The 16,989-nt window shown below is 42.3% G+C and overlaps 1 protein-coding gene across 1 annotated transcript; it reads left to right on the top strand.

Moving 5' to 3' along the window:
- The first annotated feature begins 1,605 nt into the window (after positions 1–1,605).
- FAM50B (family with sequence similarity 50 member B) lies at positions 1,606–3,694 on the top strand. The gene has a single exon (XM_019752354.2). It carries the CDS (start codon positions 2,430–2,432, stop codon positions 3,435–3,437), a length of 1,008 nt encoding a protein of 335 aa, XP_019607913.2. The 5' UTR covers positions 1,606–2,429; the 3' UTR covers positions 3,438–3,694.
- Positions 3,695–16,989: the final 13,295 nt, after the last annotated feature.

The following is a 16,989-nucleotide window of genomic DNA, read 5'->3' as shown; positions in this document are numbered from 1 at the left end:
GGAGAAAGAGGAATTATAGTAGATGTGGCCATAGCTGTAGTTGATTGGATTAAAGTGTGGCAGGTTGGATTGTCTAACGGAAAAAGCAATTTGGTTTATGTTATGTCTAATAATCACATGAGGAGCCTGGAGAGAAGAGGGTATTGGTGACTTTGTGTATCTGTGGGTGTTAATGGCAGTGGGAGGTGCTAGAGGCTTTCTGTAGGAGATGACATTTGAGCTGATCTTGACGGCTGGCACAGTGGAGAGCAGAGTTTTCTAGGAAGTGTATGTCCAAAGGTAACAGTTATGAAAGGGTATCTTCTATTCAGGAACAGTGAAAAGTTCACTGTTGGCTGCTGCATGGAGTATTGGGAAATGTGGAGTATTGGGAACTGTGTGGGTATGGGTTCCACTATTGGAGACCTTGTAAGGAAAACAAAGGAGTCCAATTTGATGATAAAAGTAAGAGTTGGAGGAGAGTTTCAAGTAAAAGAGTAACATTATCAGGTTTACTTTTTATAAGGGTTACTGAGGATAGTGTATAGAAGATAGAAAAAATGAGATATAATGATGACAGGGCACCTATGAGGAAGCTTGAGGTGAAAAAAAAGGGTACAATTTCTGAATTAAGGCAAGTGATGGGAAAGGGGAGATGAAGGGCAATAGTCCAGAAAAAAACAAACAAACAAACAAACAAAAAACCTAGATTCTTCCCAAACTTAACAGCACAAAAACTGCATTCAATCTGGTTAGAGCTCTACTATCTAGCAGTTTCCCCCAAATATGTGTTCTGTGAAAAAAGGATTCTGAAGTCAGAAACCAAATTCAGAAACTCTGAGTTAAAGAAATTTAATAGCTTTTTCACTGTGAATCTTTAATATGCTTGTTTGCACTGTGACTCTCCAAGAGGGGTGTAGAGTGTTCTGTGCTTCCTAACTGTTTCGGATTATTAAATGTTCCTCCCTCTACAGAGTTTCTGTTAACATTTCTTGAAAGCAGTGCTTCCTGGGGCCCAGTTTGGAAACACTGGCTGTAAAAATAGATGCCAGTCTTCCAGCTTAGCCCCTTCTCATGGTAGTGATGCCTGGGGGCACTACTTCAGCAAGACCCTTCATTTCATGACGACACAAGGCACCTATGTGCCAAGAAGAAATATTGTGATACTACCACTCACCAAATTGGCCAAAAAAGAATCTAGGTTTTTTGTTTTTTGTTTTTTTTTCTGGATTACTGTCCTTCATCTCCCCTTTCCCACCACTTGTCTTAATTCAGAAATTGTGCTGTTTTTTTTTCACCTCAAGCTTCCTCATAGGTGCCCTGTCATCATTATATCTCATTCTTGTCTATCTTCTATACACTACCCTCAGTAACCCTTATAAAAAATAAACCTGACAATGTTACTCTTTCACTTGAAACTCTCCTCCAACTCTTACTTTTATCAACAAATTGGACTCCTTTGTTTTTCCTACAAGATCTCTAATAGTGGAACCCATACCCACACAGTTCCCAATACTCCACATGTCCCAATACTCCATACAGCAGCCAACCTGAGGAGATAGGTGCTTTCTCCTCCAGGGCCAGCCTTGTGGGGGGAGGGGCATTTTGCTCCCGGACTCTGTTTTCCTGTGGTCGACACACTGGAATCCAGGCCCAGGTCCACTGCAGGCCTGCTTTCTTAGTACTCTGACTCTTGGATGTCTGTGCTTGACAAGGTACAGAATACCGGGACAGGTAAGAGTTTGCTCTGTAGACCAATCCACTCCATGTGCAGCTCCCAAAACCTAGCCTTGCCCTGTCCAGTATGGGAGCTGTTAAGTCCGAGAATCTTTCACCCCTCAGAAAGACAGAGACACACACGATAATGCAAGTCACACAGCGAGGTTTATTTCCAGCTAGCTGGGGTCCCCGTCTCTGCCCGACGCAGCGGGTTTTAACAAGGACCCCTAGCCTACCAAGCTAGGGGTTTTTATAGCAGTTCTAAGGCACTTAGTAATTTCTAAAGTCTTAGGGAGTACAGGTTGTGCTATGCTTCAAAGAGTTTACAATAGATACCTTCAAAAGCTTCCATATCAGGAGACCAGGAGACAAAACATCTGGTCTCTATGCCCATATCTTGGAACTAACAGCAAGGCCATTAGGTAGTTACACCTGGCTAGTTAAATTTAAATTGACGGAAATAAAATTTAAAAGTCAATGCCTTGATGGCATTAGCCACATTTCAAGCGCTCAGCAGCCTTACATGGCCACATCCTGGTCAGCACAGCTGCAGAATCTTTCTGTCATTGCAGAAAGCTCTTTCGCATGTGCCGATCTACACCACTAATTAAACTGTTATTTTGGTCCCTTTCTAACTCACGTCATTTTTGATCACTGATACAGAATCCATGAATTAGCCCCAAAACTCACGGGCGTGGCTTCGGGCGTGCAGAGCGGGCGGAGCGGCGGGCATGGCCCAGTACAAGGGCACCATGCGCGAGGCCGGCCGGGCCATGCACCTGATCAAGAAGCGGGAAAAGCAGAAAGAGCAGATGGCCGTGCTGAAGCAGCGCATCGCCGAGGAGACCATCGTGAAGTCGAAAGTGGACAAGAAATTCTCGGCCCATTACGATGCCGTGGAGGCCGAGCTGAAGTCAAGCACAGTGGGTCTGGTGACGCTGAACGACATGAAGGCCAAGCAGGAGGCCCTGGTGAGGGAGCGCGAGAGGCAGCTGGCCCGCAGGGCGCAGCTGGAGGCGCGGAGGCTGCAGCAGGAGGCGCTGCGCGAGAGGGAGCGCAGGCGGGAGCGGAAGCGCCAGATCTGCAGCCTGTCCTTCACGCTCGACGAGGGCGCCGAGGGCGCGGAGGGCGGGGCGGCGGCGGAGCGGGCCCAGTGCGCGGAGGGTCCCCCGAGGAGGAAGAACCTGGGCAAGAATCCGGACGTGGACACCAGCTTCCTGCCCGACCGCGACCGCGAGGAGGAGGAAAACCGGCTGCGGGAGGAGCTGCGGCAGGAGTGGGAAGCGAGGCGCGAGCAGGTGAAGCGCGAGGAGATGGAGGTCACGTTCAGCTACTGGGACGGCTCGGGGCACCGGCGCACCGTGCGCATCCACAAGGGCGGCACAGTGCAGCAGTTCCTCAAGAAGGCCCTGCAGGGGCTGCGCCGGGACTTCGGCGAGCTGCGGGCGGCCGGCGTGGAGCAGCTCATGTACATCAAGGAGGACCTGATACTGCCCCACTACCACACCTTCTACGACTTCATCGTCGCCAAAGCCCGCGGCAAGAGCGGGCCGCTCTTCAACTTCGACGTGCACGACGACGTGCGGCTGCTGAGCGACGCCACCATGGAGAAGGACGAGTCGCACGCCGGCAAGGTGGTGCTGAGGAGCTGGTACGAGAAGAACAAGCACATCTTCCCCGCCAGCCGCTGGGAGCCCTATGACCCCGAGAAGAAGTGGGACAAGTACACGATCCGGTAGGGGTGGCGGCTCCTGCCCTGCCCCGCCCCTCCCGTCCTGCGCCGGGTCCACGCAGCCCTGGCATCCATCCCCCTGGTGTCCTCCTGCCCACACCAGGGCAGCGACAGCCAGCGTGGGACACTGTGCCCGGTAACTGACAGCTTAATTTGCTGACCTTAACATCTTCCTGGACATTTAATAAATTTAATAAAATAAAATGAAAATGTATGAAATGCAATAAAAATGAACTTTAATAAAAACCGAATTTGGTCATTGTATTGCTGACATTATTTTTGGTTTGTTTTGGTTTGAGGGAGCACTTTCAATGTTATGATGTGGCTCATTACCCGGCTCTGTCGAGCTATTTGGAACCATGACTACCTGACAAACAGGAGAATAAGAGGTGCATTTTCTGCTTGGGTCACAGTATAAGAGCTGGTGGTCATGAGTATGGACTTTGGAGCCAGACTGCCTGGGTTTGAGTCCCAATTCAGCTTCTTATTTGCTATGAAATTTGGGGCAAACCAATTGAACCTTTGTGCCTCAGTTTCCTCTCTTGTAAATGGGAATAATAATAGCACTTACCTCATAAAATCCTGTGAGGATTAAATGAGTTAATATTTGTAAAACATTTAGAACTCGATAAGTGTCTGCCATTATTATTATTACTATTATTATTATTATCTTGGTTAATTTATTTAAAGGACTGCTATGACTCATTTCAGGCCCATCTGAGGGCAAAGGTTGACATGCCCAACACTTTTTTCAGGTTAAGGGGAGTGGGGGTTGGGGTGTTTAGTCCCCTGCGTTAGCAGAACAGCAAGCTGGTGAGAATAGCCTCTGGGGTCAGGACACTGCTCTTCCTTTTGCCTCAAGCTCCAGTATGGCTTCACACAGTGCTATTACAGATCTTGTCCTTATTTAAAATTTGGTATTTTAGTTATTGTGGATTTCTTTGTGCTAACTTTGATTTTTTTAAAAATATTGCATTAAAAATTTATCTTTATTACTAAATTTTTGAGTGTTTCCACCACCACCCCTTACTTACCGCCCAAGGCAGATGCCTCTCTCACCTAATCCAAGTACCAACTTGGAGCGTGGAAGGACACCTCTTTTCTCAGACCTCTTGTCTCAACCCATAAACAAGAACTTCTAACGAATACTGGCCCTTTAGGGCCGTGGGCCCCAGCCATGGTTGCACCTTAGGATCATCTGAGAAGCTTTTCAACCTCCCAATTCCCAGGTCACACCCAGAGCCAGGATCTCAGCAGGTGGGACATAGTATCAGCATGTTTTGAAGCTCCCTAGGTATTCAGTGTGCAGTCAGTTTTGAGAACAAATATACTGAGACTGCCTTTTGTCTGTTTCTTACTAACTCCTCCCCTAAGATTCCATGCAAGGTCCGGGCCCAGAGTAGTGCTCAAGACAGGCTCAGGGGCCTTATCTCTTGGCTCTGATTTCCTTCAGTGGGGTGTGACATGGATGCTTACTATCCAGAGTGTGGTCTGTGGACCAGCAGCATCAGCACTTTGCAGCTTATTAGAAGAGCAGAGTCTCAGGTCCCATGCCAGACCTACTGAGTCAGAATGTGTGTTCCAACAAGATCCCCAGGTGATTCATAAGCACACTAAGATTTAAGAAACCTCTGGCTTGTTAGATATCTGCTCTGTAGTCTGCACTTCTAACATATCAGCTCAAGACCCAGACTTAGATGGTGCTAACAGTAGAAAGCCACATCTTTGGTTGCAAGTGTAAGTCATATTCTCTAACCCATCTTTAATTTTAAAATTTATGTGCTGATCGCAATCCAACTACTGCATCTATTTCTTAATTGGCTTGGTGTCACTTAGCCTTAGGCTCCATCACACATGACAAAAACCCCAAAGTAACTGTGGCTTAAGCAAGCCTATTTCTCTTACTCATAAAAATCTAGAGATAAATTTGAATAAAATCTAGGAGCCAGGCTGCTTCCTTCCATCTTGTTCTTTCATCAAAGTTGCCGCCATATCCACAGTTATGTCATAATTTATGACAGCAGCTCCAGCTTCAAGCATCACATCCACATCCCAGGAAGTAGAAGGGAAGTAAGGAGAGAAAGAAAGTCCAAAAGGACTGAAATGGCTTTGTCTTAAAGATTCCTGTAAACCAACAAACAATATTTTGCTTTAGATCCTTTTTTCTAGAACTTGGTTACTTGCCACACCTTGCTGCAAAAAAATGCTTGGAGATACAGTTTTGAGTTCAACTATGACCTCATTGAATTTCTACCTTCTGGGTCTGTCCATTTTATGATAGAGGGGTGTTGAAGTCTTCAACTGTGATAATGAGGCGAGCCTGGTAACAACTATACTATGGAAACACAATTCCAACTATGATAGTGGATTCATTTATTTAATTATCCTTGCAGTTCTCTCAGTTTTTGCTCACCTATTTTAATGCTCTGTTGTAAGCGCATACCTGTTAAGGATTGTTATATCTTCTTGAAGAATTGATCCTTTTATCATTATGTAATGCCCTTCTTTTTCCCTGATAACTTTCTTTCCTTTGAAATCTGCTCTGTCTGAAATTAATGTAGCTACTTCTGCTTTGTTTTGATTAGCATGGTATGTTTTTCTCTATTTACTTTTAATCTGTATGTGCCTTTATATTTAAAGTGGGTTTCTTGTAGATAACAAATAGTTGGGTTGTGCTTTTTGATCCACTCTACCAATCCTTCTTTTAGTTCGTGCATTTAGACCATGGGTGTCCAAACTGCGGCCCGCAGGCCAACTGCAGCCCACGATCCATTTTTTATTGGTCTGCAGCAAATTCCAAAAATATATTTAGTTTACTTAAATAAACCAGGTGAGGTAATATGTACTTCACCTCTAGTGAGGGGCCCGGCTGTTTGTGTATTTTACCGAATATGGCCCTTGGTGAAAAACGTTGAAAAAAGTTTGGACACCCCTGATTTAGACCATTGATATCTATAGTGATTATTGATGTAGTTGGATTAATACCTACCATATTTGTTACTGTTTTCTGTTTGTTGCCAATTTTTCTTTGTTTCTATTTTTGTCTTCCACTCTTTTTCTGCCTTTTGTGGTTTTAACCAAGCATTTTATGTAATTCCATTTTCATTCCCTTCTTAGAATATATTACACATTTTAAAAAAATTTTCTTAGTGCCTGCCCTAGAGTTTGCAATATATATTTACAACTAATACAAGTCCATTTTCAAATAATACTATATCACTTCACAGATAGTGTGAGTACCTTATAATAAAAAATAATCTCAATTCCTCCCTCTAGTTCCTTGTATCATTGCTGTTATTCATTTCACTTATATACGTAAACATACATAAGCATATACATGACATATACAGAAGTAAACATTTTTGAATACATTATTGCTATTATTTTGAACAAACTGTTATATGTTCAATCAATTAACAAGAAGAAAAATAAATTTTTTAACTTCACTTTCACTTATTTCTTCTTTGATGCTCTTTCTTTTTTTGTGTAGATTGGCGTTTCTATTCCATATCATTTTGTTTCTCTATCTCTAAAGAGCTTCTTTTAACATTTCTTGCAAGGCAGGTCTACTGGCATGTCTGTTCTGACACTTTTTGTCTTTAAATTGAATTTTTTGCCTTTGGTTTGCCTTGGAATTTTTCCTTGATAGTCAGACATGATACAGTAGGTAAAAGTCTTTTAGTGAGCCTGTAACCCTGAACTGTGAAATTCAGAAGTTTCTCAGTTTTCCCCCTTCTCCACTTAGGTGAAACAGGATGGCTACAGTGGTCTGGAATTGGGTATATCTCTTTTCCACGTGGAAGGCTAGAGCTGGCTGAAGTTGAGTGCATGCATACCTCTGAGATTTTTGCGGGTTCGTTTCCAGACCACCACAATAAAGCAAGTCGTAACCTTTTTCCTGGTGGAGAGTGTTGCCATCAACTTGCAAAACATGTAACATCTGTGAAATGCAATAAAAGGAGGTATGCATGTATTTTCCTTCCCCCAAGTCAGTTTGGCTCTGATAGTACCCCAGCAGGTTAGGCTTTGGTTAACTAATTTCTCCTGAGAGCAGGCCTTGTTAATAAGAACAGAGTGGTCTACTGCATTTCAAAATGGTTTCTTTTCCCTCCCTATGCTGGAAGCAAGAAGAGATTTTTCTCCGATACTAACTGTGGGAAACTGGTCAATCTCCTAGAGGTAAAACTCACAAAATGATGGCCCACCACCATGACTGTCCCCTGGAGTTTCTATCTCGCAGAGTTGTCTACATTGAGCCTCCAGCAATTTGTTCCAATTTCTGTGTTCCAGCACTGGTTCCTTCACAGATTTCTGTTCATGAGTTCCTGCTGTGGTAAGTCAGATACTCTGTATCCATCTGCCTGTCTCTCCAATTTGCGGGGAGGAAGTTTGCTCTGTGACCTTACTTTTCTGACCACTGTAAGAAGAGTTGTTGATTTTTCAGTTTGTTTGACTTTTTACTTGTTGTTAGGATGGAGTGGCAGCTTCTAAGTTCCTTACATGCCACACCAAAAACTAGAAGTTCCCCACCAATATTTAGAAGCATTGAGCATTCTAATAAGTTCAGCCTCTTGAAAACAGACCTCGTGCAGTCTTCCTACCGGCTCCAGTCAGGGTTGGTTTCTCTCTGTGATTGATGCATGGCTGACTTCTGCAATTGCCCTGCACCGTTATCCTGGGACTCCCCTCCATCTCCCTTGTATGTTATACCACATTTCCTGTAGTTTGAGTCTTCTTGTCTTCTTCTTTCTTGATTTACTTCCTCTTTTTGATGGCGCACATCCTCCCATTGCTTTATGATTAAGGCTACTTGTGAAGTATTAGTTTTCAGAGTTTGAATGTTTAAAATTTTCTTCGTTTTACCCTCCTATATGATTGAAAGGTTGGTAACTGGAAATCACTTTCTGTCAAAATATTAAAGGCCATAGTCTTATAATAGATAGGTACAAAAGTAATTGTGGTTTTAGCAATTAATATTTTTAACCATTTAAGCTGCGATTACTTTTGCACCCGCCTAATAGTTTCTTGACTATTCCAATGAATGCATTTAGCAGAAACTCAAGTTTAGGAGTAGTGACATCAAACCCAGGAACACCATCCCAGACCCTCCACAGAGGAGTGGCTGAGACCAGTTTCCCTCCCCTTTTTCACCCCTCACTTCCTCTCCATGTTCAAGCTGCTCTGCTATACCTGTCCAGCACCCATTAAAGAGGGCTCCTTCTCAAAGGGAGGAACCCTCCTTTGTTGAGCCATCTGATTTCACAGTCCCCTCCCCATGAGGTCTTCACCCAAATGTATGGTCTCCCCAACCCTCCTAATTTTCCACAGCATTTTGTATTTATCATATATTCTGTATTGTGTTATACTTCCCCCTCATCTCTGTGTGTTCCTTTGTAAACTTCTTAAGCCCAGGGATCAAGGCTTTATAATTCCTGTCTTCCCAGAATGCTTAGACCACAGAAAGTGTTTGTTTAATTAACTTGGATGAAATGAAATTTCCTCTAGGGTACCCTAACCATAACAAGTGCACATGCCCAGACCTCAGCTGGCCCCCAGTTTTTCTAGATGTAATTCAAGGCTGAAGTAAACAGGATGCATGGGCCATCATTTTAGAGACTCTGATACAAATGAATTCAGGGGAAAGTTATTACCTTCTCAGGTCGTACTAATGACTCCACAGAACGCAAGATACAGCTCATCTCCCTCTTACTCCAAGCTAACAGCACGGGGTCACACTTGTCTTAGTGCCACCTCTGAGATGAAGTCTGTTTTCTTACTGAAGGACTCTTATTTCAACATCCACTCTTATTAGTCTATGTATTATCGGCCAACTGCCCATTCTTCAGCTTGTAAAACCTTGTAACAAACTATCCAAATAAGAGCTAACACATACTATATGCCAGGAACTGTTCTAAGCTCTTCACATACTTTAGCTAATTTGATCCTTATGAGGATCCTATTAGGCAGGTTCTGCTATTCGCACTTTACAGATGAGAAGCAGAGAGGCTTAAGTTATACAGCTCGTAAGGATAGAGTTGGGATTCAAAACACTGCACTTCACTGCCTCCGATTTTGTACAAAGCACTGGGTTTTGATTGGTGGTTCAACCATTTTGATGACTGTGGGTAACTCTCTGGTGTGGAAATGCTATTTTTTTCTGCCAGGCATATATTTTCTAATTTCCTTTTGGGGGACCACTGTGTCACCCCTACTCTTACTCTGTGTGGAGCAGGTATAACTATACCATCTCTTGGGCCTAGCAATCTGCTATGTCATTTTCCTGGCCATTGTGGCTGGTTCAGGGACGAGAATGACCTGGGCCAGGGGAAACAGATAAACACTGGGAATTTTGTGGGACTAATTGGCAAATAGAAGCTCTCCTCTGGGGTCACAACTCATAGGATGATGTGTCCAAAGCCTTCAGAGGTGCCACATGGAGATGGTGCAGAGGGAGATATCAGTTCTTGGTGACATGGCTTGAGCGCCCTGGATATCCCTGTGCCAGGAGTCCTAGACTTCACCCCTAGTGCTCTAGTAGGCCATCAGGAAGCCATGAGATGGGGGCACCCCCGCAAGTACTAGATGACACCCAGCCTGCGGCACAGTTTCCTCGTGTGGCCATTGCAGTGCCCAGCTCACTACTCCTTTTCTTAGGAAGCAGCAGGGTTTCAAGTAATGTGGGCCTCCCATCCTCAGTCCAGTTCTAGAAAGTTGGTCCTCTTGGGGGAGTAGAAATATCCTCCCTTTTATATTAAAGTCCTGACTTCTATGAAGTAGAATTTCTGTTCCAACTACCTTAAAGCAGAGTTCAGAATTTTTGGAAATAGTTTTTATGCTCATGGTCTCCCCCACTAGACAGACACAGGCACACACACACACACTCAAGGCGCTTGTCCAAGCTCAAAATTCCTAGTTCCTTCCAGTGCTCGGCACATGAGAGACCCAATTTGCAGACCCTGTGGCAGCCCAAGAATCCCTGCTCAAGGGGATTTGAGAAGCACCGAGCTGAAAAGGGGAAGAACACCGCCCCATAGCATAGCCCTTTCCTTCAAGTTCCCAAACTCCCACCACAGATGTTGCTTTGCTTAGATTTGCACATTTATTTACTCATTAATCAAGTAGCTACTGAGTGCCTCCCACTTGCCAGGCACTGTGCTAGAATGACAGTGAGCAAGCTGCAGACCCCGCTCTCTGATGGGCAAAGTGGAGTGGCAGCATGCATACAGAGGCCACACCCCACAAGGGAGGCTTCCCAGGGGGCTTCAGGTTGAGGGAGAAATCTGAGCAATGAGCATGAATCAGGCCAGTGAAAGGAAAGGTGTGGAGAGGAGAGACCTGGGTACTGCAAACAATGCAGCCTGGTTTAGGGGTCACTTGCAGGAGGTGGGGCTGGAAAGATAGCTGAGCAGAGTGCAGACTCTGAGGAGCCTGGCTGCCTTAGTCTGCCTGGGCTGTCATAACAAACACCACAGAAGGGGTGGTGTAAACAACAGACATTTATTTCTCACAATTTTGGAGGCTGGAAAGTCCAAGATCAAGGTGCTGGCCAATTTGATTCCTGCTGAGAACCTCTTCCTGGTTTTAGGTGGCCATCATCTGTGTCCTCACATGACCTCTTCCTTGACTGTGGAGTGAGAAGGAGGGAGGGGAGAAGAAGAGGGAGAAGCAGAAGGAGAGAGGAGCAAGGAGAGAGAGAGAGAGAGAAAGAGGCTAGAAAGCTAGCATATGACAAGATACAACATCCATTTATGATTAAAACACTTAATAAAATAGGTATAGAAGGAAAATACCTTAACATAATAAAGGCCATATATGACAAGCCCTCAGCTAATCTTATAATTAATGGTGAAAAACTGAAGCCCTTTGCTCTACGTTCAGGAACACGACAGGGATGTCCCCTATCACCTCTGCTTTTCAACATAGTGTTGGAAGTCCTTGCCAGAGCAATCAGGCAAGAGAAAGAAATAAAAGGCATCCAAATTGGGAATGAAGAAGTTAAATTATCACTCTTTGCAGATGACATGATGCTATATAGAGAAAACCCTAAAGACTCCACCAAAAAGCTATTAGAAACAATCAACGAATACAGTAAAGTTGCCAGCTACAAAATCAACGCACAAAAGTCCATTGCATTCCTATATACTAACAATGAAATCTCAGAAAAAGAAATACAAAAAACAATTCCTGTTGCAATTGCAGCAAAAAGAATAAAATACCTAGGAAAAAACTTAACCAAGGATGTGAAGGACCTATATGTTGAAAACTATAAGACATTTTTGAAAGAAATTGAAGAAGACACAAAGAAATGGAAAGACATTCCATGCTCATGGATTGGCAGAATCAACATAGTTAAAATGGCCAAATTACCCAAAGCAATCTACAGATTTAATGCAATCCCCATCAAAATCCCAACGGCATTTTTTAAAGAAATAGGACAAAAAATCATCAGATTTGTTTGGAACCACAAAAGACCCCGAATAGCCAAAGCAATCTTAAGAAAAAAGAACAATGCTGGAGGTATCACACTCCCTGACTTTAGCTTGTACTACAGGGTAACAATAATCAAAACAGCATGGTATTTGCAGAAAAACAGACACATAGACCAATGGAACAGAATTGAGAACGTAGAAATAAAACCACATAAATATGGACAGATAATTTTTGACAAAGAAGCAAAAAACATACAATGGAGGAAAGACAGCCTCTTCAATAAATGGTGCTCGGAGAATTGGATAGCCACATGCAAAAGAATGAAACTGGACTGCTATCTGTCACCATGTACCAAAATTAATTCAAAATGGATGAAAGACTTAAGCATAAGACCTGACACAATAAACTGCATAGAAAAAAACATAGGTACTAAACTTATGGACCTTGGGTTCAAAGAGCATTTTATGAATTTGACTCCAAAGGCAAGGGAAGTAAAAGCTAAAATAAACGAATGGGAATATATCAAACTTAAAAGCTTCTGCACAGCAAAAGAAACCATCGACAAAATAAAGAGGCAACCAACTGAATGGGAGAAGATTTTTGCAAACAGGGCCTCCGATAAGGGGCTAATATCCAAAATATACAAGGAACTCATGCAACTCAACAACAAAAAACAACCCAATTGAAAAATGGGCAGAGGACCTGAAGAGACATTTCTCCAAAGAGGACATACAAATGGCAAATAGACATATGAAAAAACGCTCAACATCACTAATCATCAGAGAAATGCAAATCAAAACCACAATGAGATATCACCTCACCCCAATCAGAATGGCTATCATTAACAAGACAAATAGTAACAAGTGTTGGAGAGGCTGTGGAGAAAATGGAACCCTCATGCACTGTTGGTGGGAATGCAGACTGGTGCAGCCATTATGGAAGGCAGTGTGGAGGTTCCTAAAAAAATCACGAATAGAATTACCATATGACCCAGCAATTCCACTCCTGGGTATCTACCAAAAAAATCTGAAAACATTTATCCATAAAGACACGTGTGCTCCAATGTTCGTTGCAGCTTTGTTTATGGTGGCCAAGACATGGAAACAACCAAAATGTCCTTCGATAGATGAATGGATAAAGAAGTTGTGGTATATATACACAATGGAATACTATTCAGTGGTAAGAAAAGATGATATAGCAACATTTGTGACAACATGGATGGATCTTGAGAGTATAATGCTAAGCGAAATCAGACAGAAAAAGCAGAGAACCATATGATTTCACTGATATGTGGTATATAAACCAAAAACAACAAAAGAACAAGACAAACAAATGAGAAAGAAAACCTCATAGACACAGACAATGGTTTAGTGGTTACCAGAGGATAAGGGGGATGGGGGGTGGGAGATGAGGGAAAGGGGGATCAAATATATGGTGATGGAAGGAGAACTGACTCTGGGTGGTGAACACACAATGGGATTTATAGATGATGTAATACAGAATTGTACACCTGAAATGTATGTAATTTCACTAACAATTGTCATCCCAATAAATTAAAAAAAAAAAGTTTAAATCTGAAAAAAAGAAAGCTAGCATATTAGCATATTCTGGTATATCTTCTGATAAGAGCACTAATCTCATCATGAAGCCTCCACCCTCATAACCTCATCTAACCCTAATTTTCTCCCAAAGATCTCATCTCCAAACACCTTCATGTTGGGGGTTGGGGCTTCAGCATTTGAATTTTGGGATAAATACAGTTCAGTCCACAGCACTGGCCAATGGCTGTCAGGGTTTGGGCCACAGAGCCCAGGGAAGGATTCTAAGCAGGGAGTGATAACTTATCCCCTGGACCCTGGGGATAGTGATAACCTATCCCCTATCCCCTGCCATGCAACATCAGGCAGAACAGAGCACTGGTGAGGCATGTAAATAGGAAAAAGGGCACTTTGGGTGCAGATTTGATCAGGTATTTCTATCTTCTGGAGTTTCCTAATAAAATGGAAAACTTGGAACAGTATTGCTCGGTACCATTACCAGTTAATAATGTATCTGGTGTGGGCTGGCAGCTGAGAGAACCCTGGGCTGGGGCATGGAATGGCACCCTAAGGGAAGGGCTGGGCAGCCTTGTTCCGCCTGCAACCTGTGCCTTGTTACACAAGGCTTGCTTGGGGGAGCCTCAGGGCACTAGGAAATGCTGAATTACAACATTGTCACAGCCACGTACACTATGAGAGAGTCCTCAGATGTTAGCCCGAAGGTGCCCTGGACAGCCAGCCCGGGAATCCCAAATGTTGCTCCACGGTGTTTTCAAAGTTCTGTAGAGAAATGAAACATTAAGATTTTTACAAAACTAAGTTTATTCTTTTTAAAGGAATATTTTTAAAGAAATTCCTTTTAAAGGAATCTTTTTTTTTTTTTTAAATTTTATTAAATTTAAGATTGTTCTTTTTGTACTTTCTTTGGGGGGTATCAAATGTTCTTTATAATGAAATTATACTCATTGTAGATGCTAAGCTTTTTTCATTAGCTTTCTTTGGCCACAATCAAAAAATGACTTCCCCATAGAAGTTCTTGTTGTGACTGGATCTCAATATCTGGGAACCCCAGAGTTAGTACAGAGTAGGAATGAGACCCAGAGCAGGGAAGTAACCTTTGTCCCAAGGTCACAGAGCTAGTTAGTGGCAAAACCAGTACTGGAATCAAAGAACACTGACGCCTGGGCTCCCTGCTACCCTCCTTAGGGCATTGGTGCGATATAAAGCTCACTGGATTTACCAACACTAGTATTGAATGAGACCTCTGAAGACCCATAAAACACATGAAGAGAATAAAGGTCTCATGTTGACATCAGACACTAAGGGGAGTCTATCAATTTTAGTCCTGAAATCATAACATCTAAAAAGCCTTATTTTCCCTCCCCTACCTCCTGTGTCCATTTGTTGGGTTACTGTGTTCCTTCTCTTTGCCATTGAGAAAGATCTTGGTTTATTTTCAGTTGCTTTTTGGGGGTGGACAAAACAATCTTCATGTAATGAGGGCAAAATGCTCTTATATAGGGTCAGGCTGAAAACTCCCCAACCTTGAACCTCTCCCTATAAAATCCCATGGGAGAAAGCCTCTGTACAGATGAGCTCTTGGGGATCATCACAAGATCTTCCATGTTCCTCAAAAACCCTAATTAATTGAGTTACTTAGGAAAATATTGATAGATGAACAGAACAGAACTTCAACTAGCCTAACACAAGCAGGTGCCACTATATTGAGGTGAAAGCCATCACAGGAGGTCTCACGGTCAGGGTCTCATTTGTGTTTTTTATGATTCCTCAGCATGAGGGACAGAATTTCTGCATTCCTAACTGAAGGATTGCAGCAAGAAAAGGCATTTCATATGGATTCATACATTTTCGCCAACTAAATGGATTGGTAAATGATATTAAGAACAAGAAGAAAAACCAGATGAAGAAAAATCAATCCTGTGCTGGAAATTCACAAACTTTCTGAAAAGTAACATATATATTTATATGAATTCATATTTTTACATATGTGTTCATATATGTACATTTGTGCATGTACATGGTATATGTGTGTCTCTCAGTATTCATATGTATTCACTGAGCTCTCCAGCAGAAACTTGAAATGCTCCTTCAGAGGTCTCAGGGATCACAAGGTACTGAGTGTATTTAATGTTGAGTAACAGTTATGGTAAATGAACTGGGGAAGCCACAGTCACTAGGAAGGTAGCACGATTTTATTCCCCACTTATGGGAGACAACCTCCAAGACAGCCCCAGTGATTCTTTTCTTTTGGTTTCACACCCTTGTGTAATGAGTAGCATTTTGATGAGATAACCGTGTGTAACACTTAAGACTGATTTATAAAAGGCATTGTACATTTTCCCCCACCTTCCTCTCTTGGATCACTCACTCTGAAGGAAGTCAGCTGACACTTCGTGAAAACACTCAGGCAACTATATGGAAAGGGCCACCTGACAAGGAATAAGAAACTAAGGTCTTCTGCTAGCAGCCAACAAAAACAGGGCAGCCATCTTGGAACCAGATCCTCCAGGCCAGTCAGACTTTCAGGTGACGGCAGTCTCTGCCCTGCATGACTGATCTGCCCTGCAAACATGACTGATCTCATGAGAAATCCAGAGCCATATATAACTAATAGAGATGTAGTAACTGAGACATAATTAACTTACCATAAAATACTTTCCTTTTAAATGCACAATTCAATGATTTTTAGTATATTCACAGAGTTGTGCAAACATTATCACAGTCTAATTTTCAAACATTTTCATTAATCCAAAAACAAACCCTATGCTCATCACCAGACACTCCCTACTCCCTCTCCACCCCAGCCCTAGGCAATCACTACTTACTTTTTATTTCTATCGACTTGCCTATTCTGGCCATTTTATGTCAATGCAATCATACAATATGAAGCTTTAAGTGTCTGGCTTCTGTCACTTAACATAATATTTTCAAGATTTATCCATGTTGTAGCTTGTATCATACTTCATTCCCTTTTATGGCCAAATAATATTTCATTGCATAGATATACCACATTTGTTTATCCATTCATTAGTTGATAGACATTTGAGTTTCCATTTTTTGTTTATTTGGCTTTTATGAATAATGCTGCTGTGAACATTTGTGTACAGGTTTTTGTGTAAACATACGTTTTCATTTCTCTTGAATATATACCTAAGAATGGAATTGCTAGGTCATATGGGAATCTATGTGTGTGATCTTTTGAGGAACTTCCAGGCTATTTTCCAAAGCAGCTGCACCATCTTATATTCCCACCAGCAGAGTTTGATTGTCTCAAATTCTCCACATACTCACCAATACATATTATAATGTCTTTTTATGATAGCCAAACTTGTATGTTGATGTGGTTAAGATTTGCATTTCCATGATAATTATTTATGTTGAACATCTTTTCTTATGATTACTGGCCATTTGTATCTCTGCCTTGTAAAAATATCTATTAAGATCCTTTACCCATTTTTAATTGTGTTACTAGCCTTTTTTTTTATTGAGTCTTTAAGAGTTCTTTATATACATTCCATATCAGATATATGATTTACAAGTATATTCTCACTCTCTCAATTACCATTCACT

This window comes from Rhinolophus sinicus, linkage group LG06 (genome assembly GCF_036562045.2).
Source record: "Rhinolophus sinicus isolate RSC01 linkage group LG06, ASM3656204v1, whole genome shotgun sequence".
Taxonomy (NCBI): Eukaryota; Metazoa; Chordata; class Mammalia; order Chiroptera; family Rhinolophidae; genus Rhinolophus; species Rhinolophus sinicus.
This window is presented reverse-complemented; position numbering and strand designations above follow the sequence as displayed.

Bases quoted from the DNA above. Each gene is read 5' to 3' on its own strand.
- FAM50B (XM_019752354.2), top strand. From the start codon at position 2,430: ATGGCCCAGTACAAGGGCACCATGCGCGAGGCCGGCCGGGCCATGCAC.